At 34.3% G+C, this 10,267-nt stretch overlaps 2 protein-coding genes across 2 annotated transcripts in view; both read right to left on the bottom strand.

The window, feature by feature from the left end:
* Window positions 1–305: 305 nt before the first annotated feature.
* On the bottom strand, window positions 306–2,372 carry LOC127409774 (splicing factor 3B subunit 6). Its single transcript, XM_051644592.1, has 4 exons — window positions 2,165–2,372; window positions 1,335–1,453; window positions 975–1,113; window positions 306–630 (listed from the first exon to the last, which is right to left on the bottom strand). The coding sequence occupies exons 1-4, from the start codon at window positions 2,192–2,194 to the stop codon at window positions 541–543; spliced, it is 378 nt and encodes a 125-aa protein (XP_051500552.1). The 5' UTR covers window positions 2,195–2,372; the 3' UTR covers window positions 306–540.
* Window positions 2,373–3,650: 1,278 nt separating this feature from the next.
* LOC127409773 (visinin-like protein 1) overlaps window positions 3,651–10,267 on the bottom strand; it is a 43,761-nt gene continuing 37,144 nt past the window's right edge. The window contains exons 3-4 of the mRNA XM_051644591.1: window positions 6,576–6,791; window positions 3,651–5,768 (exon numbers count right to left, since the gene is read on the bottom strand). Coding sequence (XP_051500551.1) covers window positions 5,571–5,768; window positions 6,576–6,791 — 414 coding nt within the window. The 3' untranslated portion in view covers window positions 3,651–5,570. The remainder of the gene's footprint in view (window positions 5,769–6,575; window positions 6,792–10,267) is intronic.

The raw sequence follows: 10,267 nt of genomic DNA, 5'->3' as shown, positions 1-10,267 counted from the left end.
AAATTGTAATAATTTAAAAAAAGCATATGCAGGTATTGAATGGCAGTTGCTCTGAGAGGGTGTGCTATCTTCAAAAAAAGTCATGCCTTATTTATTTTTTTGAAGGTTTTCACTGTAGTTATGTTTTAGATAAAGACTGTAGAATATTCACCAGTTAATTCATGATGTTCATTCTAAAGTAATTTGTCAAAAAAAAAAAAAAATAAAAAAAAAAATAAAGTTTAATTGATTTTTCAACTCTAGAATTGTGAAACTGCAATAGCTGCACCTGTAAAATAAAGAGTTGCAGATAAGACACCAAGCACTTGTATTAAAAAAGAAAATCATTCATTTAATACAACAAATTTTGACGAACAAATGGCATCTCTCTTGTACTCAATATTAACAAAAAACCAAAAAAAGAAACTAGGTCAACATCTATGACAAGACTTCAAGTCAAATAATGAGCACTTTTCAACAGGTATTTTAAAGAGATCGCTACTTAAAAAGGTAATGTGAAAATGTCATGGTGGAAGGCAGGAAAACAAAAAATATCTTTAACTATTTTGGTGGGTCTGTGTTTATTCCATATTTTTCTTTGAGAAGTTTCAGCTGCTCCTCCTTTTTCTTTGTGTCCATTTTTTGGAAAGCCTTGAAATAGGAAAAAAAAAAGAGGTAATATTTAACTTTTGCCTTACATTTTTTTGTTCACACAAAAATGAAAAGTTTGACAGCCACTGGTCAATGTCTAATGTCATTTTATGGAAAAGAGTGGCTTGGACATTTTGCACAATATCTCCTTTTGTTTCACAGAAAAACCACACAGGCTTGGAACCACCTGAGGGTGAGTAAATGTACAAATCTAAATAAACAGTTAAAAATATACAGTTTTGGTGAACTATTCTTCAACATACATTGTATCATTATAATACACATACCAATCCTGATAAAGTGAATATATATCTGTGCGCAAAGACAACAGATTTTGAACTCACCCTGTTTGCATTATAGTACAATACAACCAAGTATCTGTTGCAGACATTGAATCCAGAAAGATGGTCGCAGGCATTTTTGGCATCAAAGATATCCTCATATACGACATAAGCAGTTCCTCTTGTCTCTGGTGTGTTTCCACTAAGAGAACAACATAAAAAGAACAAAAATAAACTGAATCAATTATCAACTTAAATAATTAACAAATAATACATCAAAATTTGAAAGTTGTCAGCGGCTATTGAAAACATTCATCAGGAAGAACATCATTAAAGACTCTATTGAAACCGCTATGTGCAGTGTTGCTTTTGTGCAAAAGTGTCTACTAAGAAAAGAAATAAAAAAATAAAAAAAATACTTACACTCTGATTTGACGAATTGGCCCATACTTCCCAAAGATATCATACATTTCCTCTGCTGTGATTTTGTATGGAAGGTTACGTATGTACAATATCCTGTTCACCTCTGGAGGTAAACGAATCTGAAAATTGTCAACACGGTCAAAACTTTAGGATATTACAGTACGATTAATCAAATGCAAAATCACAGAAACAATATCCATTGAATGTATTACTTTTCTGGTAACATAAGGTTCCTTTCATTAACATTAGTTAATGCGTTAGGTATCATGAACTAACAATGAACAATATATGTTTTACAGCATTTAATAATCTTTGCTAATGTTAGTTAATACATATGCAATTGTTCATTGTTAGTACATAGTGCATTAACTAAACGAAAAAATATTGTTCATTGATAGTTTATGCTAATGTAAACAAATATAACCTTATTGTAAAGTGTTACCACTTTTCTTTAGCAATGAGGGATTAGAACAGTTTGAACTCCGTCAAGTAAGGCATAAATACATGACCAGTATTTATTATACTAAACAAGTATTTCATTACTTGACATATTTATATAATGGCACATGTTTTGGTCACATTTTTGCATTAAGAGATACGAGTCTGGCAGACCTAAACATACTTATAAACAACAACAAAAATCAGGGACTCCATTTGTACATATTACTAGTACTAACGCTTCCCTATTTGCCTTAGGAGCTAAAATGATTTTGTTTGTCCCGGAATAACAACAAGCATCAATCTTCTAAGCACGAGCTAGCTATTTTGAGACCAACGCCATTATGAACTGCTATCAATGCTATGAACGTTAGCACCAGAACTGTACTTACATTCGCACGTTTAGCTGCTTGCATCGCCATGGCTGTATCTTTTTTTTATTTTATTTTTTATCGGACAATAATCAAATTTTGCGGGAAATTCAACTGAATGATGAAGAAACTATTATAATTCCCCGCTATAATATAGAGCAGCTACCACAAACGAAGTAGTTGTCTGGTAGCTGCGCACTAATGTTTGATAGCGCAGTGTGATGGCGTATTTCCGGGAAGATGCAGTCAGAGCTGGTAAGGCCAGAGCTCTTCTATCAACTGTACCTACAAGTTTAGCATAGCAATACATAAAGCGTCGGTCTATTGACGATCAGACAAGAGGCCGTTTTTTGAATGGATGTCTATGGAAGAGATCCATCAGTGTGCTGAATAAACTGCTTTTGTGAGAAAACAGCTCATTACTTAATGAATTAACCACCTGTCTGCTAATCTTCAACGTATTTTACACCCAAAAAAATAAATAAAATAAATCATTTGTGAATGAACTACGTGTAGAGTGAAGACGCGGACAATTGCGACAGAAAGGTCTTGGTTTACGGCTCTCCCCATTAGTTTGTATGGTATCCGCAAACGGCGACTTACTGTCGTAACACACTAGTTGACAGTTACGCTCATAGATATATGTCTATGGTTACGCTCTCTACTATAATAAAATCGCGGAGGTTATCTGGTAAGGATGCGTAATGGAATTGAAATGCGATTCAGTACACTTCACCGTTCCTAATTTTTATTTACATTACGGAAAAATACAACTTCACAACGCTGCAAAATTATGCGGGAATGTTGAAGGGCTCTTGTTCTAAGAACTCTACTGCCATCTTGCGGGCGTTTTATGTTTATGATTTTATATATATATATATATATATATATATATATATATATATATATATATATATATATATATATATATATATATATACACACACACACACACACACACACACACACACATTGTGATCAGTTGAATGCCACTTTGGTGAATAAATACCAATTTATTTCCATAAGAGCATAAATCTGTACATTATTGCAAACTTTTGGATGCCAGTGTGTGTGTGTGTGTGTATATATATATATATATATATATATATATATATATATATATATATATATATATATATATATATATATATAGGTACAAAGCCTTCTGAAACAGTATGATACTATGCCTCAGCCTACAATCAAAAGTTGGAGAATTCAATTTTAACTCTAAAATTTCTCATCAACTTATTCCTTAACCAAATTATCTGGATTATGCTATCCTAAGTAATTTTATAGTTCTATATTCTTCATGTATGTCTCATTTGTTTCCATTTTTATTTCTCATAAATATTTTTGGGAGACAAAGTGGATGAAACATGACTGAGAACCCCATGAAGTCTCCACCTAAGCTATAAAATAAATAAATAAAACTTACAGTATAATAAAATGTCTCTCGGGGAAGACAGGTTTTCATATGTAGAATTTGAAATCAAACTCTGACATTGAGAAAGCATCCCATATACTCTTTTATTAGTTTAAACCACAACACAAGGAATAGTGCAGCCATTGCATCAGGGGCACAATACATGCGACATGTACAAAATAACTCTTCAACTGGAAATTGCATGAATTTGGTGTGGTGGCTAAATAGGTAAACATTACAATGGCAAAGTTTATGTTTGTGTAAAGCTCTTAACACTGGCAGAATGCAATCTTAAATGGAACACAGAAGTGTGATTATTTAGAAATGAGAGTCGATGCCCAAATGCAGTTGGTGCAAATGTCTGGATTCAAAGAGTGATATTCTTAGCCCAGTCTGAGCCCTAAACGCAAACCCTCAGCTGAAGTCCTCCTTTAAGAGCAGCGTGTAAAAAGTATTAAGTTTGGAGTTCAAAAATATAAAATTTTGAGGTAAGATCATTATTTTAATTATTTTAAACCTATTAACACAACAAAAAATTATGTTCATCAATTAATTCCTTGCTTGGGCCCCACATAAATCAGCAAACTGATATGCAACTTATTTGATGACATTCTCAAATGCCTAACTGAACTGCACAGCTTGTAGGTTTAATATGGGAATACATTTTTATGACTAGCATAATATTGTGACAATGAATATGAATGTATACTATGGTCTATTTAAAAATCACTCAGGATCAAACAGTGTCTTAGTAATAGGTTTGTTCTCACAGATTTCAGTCGGCCACATTCAGTCCCCCTTATGTGAAGTACGTGCTAGACATAGAAGGGGGAACACCCTAACCACAGCCTTTCCCCATCAATGGATGGATTACAAATGCATGTCCAGTGTGACATAACCATAGTTGAAGATCTTTTTTTTTTTCTTTTTCTCCCAATTTGGAATGCCCAAGTCCCTATGCACTTTTAAGTCCTCGTGGTCGTGTAGTGATTCGCCTCAATCCGGGTGGCCGAGGACAAATCTCAGCTGCCTCCGCGTCTGAGACCGCCAACCCGCGCATCTTACGGCTTGTTGAGCGCCTTGCCACAGAGACATAGTGCGTGTGGAGGCTTCACGTGCCCCACCGAGAACGAACCACATTATAGCGACCACAAGGAGGTTACCCCATGTGACTCTACCCTCCCTAGCAACTGGGCCAATTTGGTTGCTTAGGAGACCTGTCTGGAGCATAGTTGAAGATCTTTGCACAACCAATTTTCCATTCAGTTCTGTTGTACATGTCAATTTCAATAGCTTATTTTGAAATAAGGCTTGTAATCATTATTTATGCAGGATGCAAATGAGGGAAGTACTCTTAAGGCAAACCTAATGGCATGCAAATTAACTACAATCATATTCTCCAACAGTACATGCACATTAGGAGGGAAAAGGTCGATGGACAAGAGTTTATCTTTTTGTCCATCCAGACAAGTGGGTAAATCTGAAACAGTTACAATTACCATAAGAATTGTCTGGTTGACATTACTCAGTATATGGTACACATAGTGAGCTTCAGTAAACTTGAACAATAAATAGTAGCTTAATTCAATACAGCACATCAATGATGCGCAAGCTCCAGTGGATTCAGACTATATAGAAGGTACTTTGCACACTTTTCACATTTTGGCAGTTAATTCTGACAACTCGATATATATATATATATATATATATATATATATATATATATATATATATAATTAATATTCATATAATTCTATTTGTGCATGGCATGGCCTGTATGTGTATGTTTTTACCATGTATTCATGTGTGTGTTTGTGTGTGTGAAGGTGTTTGTGCATATGTGAAATTTGTCAGCAAAGAACATTCTCATGCATACAAGTGTTTCAAACACAGGAAGCGAAGTCATTGAAAGGTAGTCCAAGCAATTTTTTTTTCAGTGGAAATAGCTGCAAACTGAATGGAACATTAATCATTTGTGCAGTCCCTGGCTCTTTTCTGAGACGCTCATTTTTGCAGGTCACACTGCAGAAGTAATACAATGGACGGGTCGCTCTTTGCTGCTTCTTTGAACTCTTCCAATGTGATCTGGTCGTCGTTGTTCTTATCCATCTTACTGAAGATTTTGTCTACTCGTTGCTCGGGCGTCAGACCATCCTCATTCATCTTCATCATGATAACTGTCCCCACCATCTTATAAATTGCCTTTAGACAGGAACAAAATAGAAAATTTTGGACTACAATTAGGGCTGCCAATTGATTAAAATTTTAATTGAATTGTTTACATGATATGTTGAATAATTAATCAAATTAATCGCATATATCATTATTTACTAGGAAAAAAAACCCAGATGAAGATAATTCAAAGACACATTGTTGTGGCAGACAATAATAAGTGAATTTACATTACAAAAAGTGGTTTTATAAGTTAATTCTTTGTTTTATTTCCACATCAATGAACACAAGCATCATTGGCCTGCAGTTCACATCAGTCTCTCTTATAATTGAGCAATTCAAGCTTGAAATACCACCTAAATGCAAAGCATATTTTGCTATTAACACAGGATGCATTCTTGCATTCAAAACAGCTGGATGAAGCACAACAGAAAGAAACAAAGTGCAAATATTATTAACTTGACAGTACGTGTTCAAACTATTCCCGGCACAAAACGCTGTAAAAACAGCAAGATGAAACTTCTATATTCACTTTTTGTAATTTATATTCAATGCTTTACTTACCTTCTACAATAATGTCTTAAATTATTTTCATTATGGGGCTTTTCTTAGCAAATATCGATAATTCATTCAGTTTTAATGTAAATTAAGCAACTAAAGGAACAGCGTGATGCAGTCCGTTTTACAGCATTATCTGTTGATTGTCAACTGATAGATATTAAACCTGATTATTAAGTAATAACTACTAAGTTGACACAGTTCATTGGAAAAAAAAGCTTTTTAATTATCTCTCATTGCTGTATATAAGTAAAAAGGAGAACAGACTGAATCATGTACCTCGATGATCTCAAGCATCTCAACTCGTGTGATTTTGCCGTCTCCATCCAGGTCATACATGTTGAATGCCCAGTTGAGTTTCTGTTCAAAGCTGCCTCGTGATGTAATGGACAGTGCACAGATGAACTCCCTGAAGTCAATGGTGCCGTCTCCATTCTTGTCAAAGGTTCTGAAAGCATGCTGAGCAAACTTTGAGGCATCACCATAGGGGAAAAACTGAAAAAGAGGCGAAATTATACACTTAATCAATACTGTTATTTCTGTCAGTCAGGGATGCTTGTGTTTACATTTTGTCAGATTAAAATGTGCTTTATTTTAAAAGGCTTTTCAAGCAGGGCAGACCAAGGGGAATTGTAACGCTTTCACTTTCTTAAAATCACACTCTAGTTAGAATGATGATACTTACTCAGCACATGCTCAGGAATGCGATCATTTCAATTTGTGAGAACTTATATATTGAGATATAATAATTATTTTTTGTATGTCAAACGCCACTGTCTAAAATTTTTGCTTTTAAATTCAAACTAATATCTATTTTATCTGTAGGTTCTTTGTGAAGGAGACATTAGTGGGGAATCGTGCATGTGTGCATGTGTTAACTAAAGCCATCAAAGCCCAATGTAGTGCCTCCCTCGATGCAGAAGAGGGCTGCAATGCGGACGTGAGATTCGTAGTCAGTTTGCGTGCATCAGCCAGTACAACAGCCTCACAGAGCAGTTCCTCTTTGAAGCGGGCATAATTCCCTTTACAATACTGTTAACCTCTCAGTGATAAAGGGCAAAATGTATATTCACCCATTCCCAATTCAGTCCTTACTTTCACAGTTAAAGAACTATTTGTTTCCTATTGTTCCCAAAACACCACTGATTTCCAATCTAATGAGCATCAGAGGGAGATAACATGTTTTTATGCTGACATCAAGCTGCAGACACTCAATGAAAGTATGGATTTACAGGCACCACTGAATGAAGATAAAATGAATACTGTTTTATAAGCCAATTGGGGAACAGTGTGCATCCAAATCTTATGTTTGACAGTTATGTAAATCAAGAACTGCAATCTTACACTAGATATTTGAGAAGCCAAAAAAAATAGAAATAAATAAATAATAAAAAAAAGTTGCTAAATACTGAATACAGTGGGGTTCAAAAGTCTAAGTTATTTTATGCAATTAAATGTTCCAAAATGTTCCAAAGAGCATCTTGTGTGCTTCAATGGAAGCAAGAAAATCTGACCTTTTTTTTTTTTTTTTTTAATACCAAGGAGTTAACAAGTCACAAATTCTCTCATTTAATTAGTGATCTTGAAATAGCGCACGATCTTAAATATTTTTTATTCTTTGTACGTCATAACATTTCTTAATTTAACATTTTTAAAATCCTAAAAAAAAAATAAAAAAATAAAAATCCAGGTGTAAATTAGATTTTAAATCTCATATTTTCAAGATGGACTCACTTTTTAACCCTAATGTATCTTGTAACATGTATTACCTTACCTCATTTATGAATGTAGAGTTATTTGGCTGCTAAATATTAAAAGATAGATTCACTGATGTGTAATGGCAGAGCTGAACTAAGCCAATTATATATATGAGCACTTAGGAACAGATGCCATGCCATGCTTTGTTTTATATATATTTCAAAATGAACAAAACATATGTGTGTGTGTGTGTGGGCAGGTTTAAGTGGTTTATTTTTTTTTAGGTTACAAACTGGTAATTACAAGGGTATTATGCTATAAATGTAGTTTATGAGGACATTTCTAGTGTCCCCATAATTTGAATTGCTTAAAAAACATATTAAACGATGTTTTATTGAAAATGTAAAAATGCAGAAAGTTTTTTTGTGAGGGTTAGGTTTAGGGTTTGGGGATAGAATCTATAGTTTGTACAGTATACAAATCATTATGTCTATGGAGAGTCCTCAATGATAGCTGCACCAACATATGTGTGTGTGTGTGTGTGCGCGCGCGCGCGTGTGTGTGACAGGACAGTTCGAGATGGATATGATAGAGGGGATAGTACTCCATTGACTTTAGCCATAAGGTTAGATTACAGCTAAAATGTTTTGCAGGAGCTGGTAGATTTCCCTGAATGCACTCCTAAAAAAGATGTTATTCATTACATCTGACTTTCCACTCTCCTTCATCTTGTATATGTGCCACATGCCCTGTAAACCACATAGTGACATCACCAGTGTGCTAACCAAATTTCATGCAAGGCATGTTTTAAGTTGCAGAGTTTATTTGGTTATACATGACATACAGTATCTCACAGTAAAATACATTAATAATAAAAGATAATCATTTTAAGAAGCAACACATTTTGTACCTCAAAACCAAACAAAGCCACAAATAGCCTACTTATCACCAGCTAATTGATCATTTAACTGACAAAAACCTCATTCTAGGTCTTTCTTTCTCTCTCTACTTATTAGTGTCTTTTTTATTTTTTTTATTTATTTATTTTTTGACCAACCAAACAAGAAGATTAAAATCCATAACATCCTTAGACCCAAAACACAAAGCATGAAGATTAAACCATAGAAAGGAATTTTAAGTTTAATGCAGATGATCTGTGAAAGGTGCAACCAGATTGAATTGACTAAACTGAAACATGTAAATTTAGACCAAGGAACTTCAACCTCTTTTAGGTGACGGAACCCTTGGTGAATAGAGAAATGGAGCATGGACCACTGTTAGACATTGTTTAAAAATGAGTGTTGCATTTTAAGCCTGGCCTATAACGTGTATAGTACCATATTAATCTATTTACATTGTTATAATGCTTATATTGCAAAGCCATTAAAATAATCATTATTGATGTACAGACTCATATGCTTGTACGTTACATTTTAATTTTACTTAAAAATAAAATTTTATTTACAATACAATTTAATGTGGAAAATGAAAATATTTTCATATTTTCACAAACATTACTTTAAGACTGACAGACCCCCTGCAGTATCGCCACAGACCCCTAGCAGTCATGGAACCTCTGTTGAAGATCCCTTATTTAGACAATGTGATTTCTGCTGCAATGTTTAAGACAAATGCTCCTTTTTAGCAACAACTGTGCGAATAAATTAGTAAAGATATATATTTTTTGAAGTTGCGTTCAAAATTCACTTAAAAATTGGAAGAGGTACATCATGATCAGGAGGCCTAATGATTCTGGGTCCCATTATAAACACCTGTCAGACTGGCACTGGTGGAGGAAAGAGCTGAGACAGGAAGAAATGCACACTGTGATGTTCCCTGCACACATGCAAAATGATTCTCTCAAGGGGCTGGTACTTCTGCTTCATATGGCCTTGCCCTTCACAAAAGTAGAGGAGTCGAAAAAGAAAACAAACGAAGTGCAAGTCATGAAGAACTGGAGATCTGCTGTTGCGCGGCCTCTGCCATCAGTTTTTCTGTGCAGATCTGGCAGGTTATGAAATGTTTTATTATTTAAAATTGATTTATTTAAATTTTTTAAAAATAACTATCTAGGGCAAGTCTGTGTGAAATTCACCATTTTCACATTACATTTATATTTTCTCTTTTCTTTTTGATCCAAGCACATCCAAAGGAAGAAACAGATCTTTTCTCATCTACTAAGATCTGTCAGGGGATTTGCTATAACATGAAAATGCCATCTGATCAAGATTCCAGTATCTGTTGTTCATTGATGCGTACATAACTGAGATGAA

This window comes from Myxocyprinus asiaticus, chromosome 19, assembly GCF_019703515.2.
Source record: "Myxocyprinus asiaticus isolate MX2 ecotype Aquarium Trade chromosome 19, UBuf_Myxa_2, whole genome shotgun sequence".
NCBI classification, from domain to species: Eukaryota; Metazoa; Chordata; class Actinopteri; order Cypriniformes; family Catostomidae; genus Myxocyprinus; species Myxocyprinus asiaticus.
This window is presented reverse-complemented; position numbering and strand designations above follow the sequence as displayed.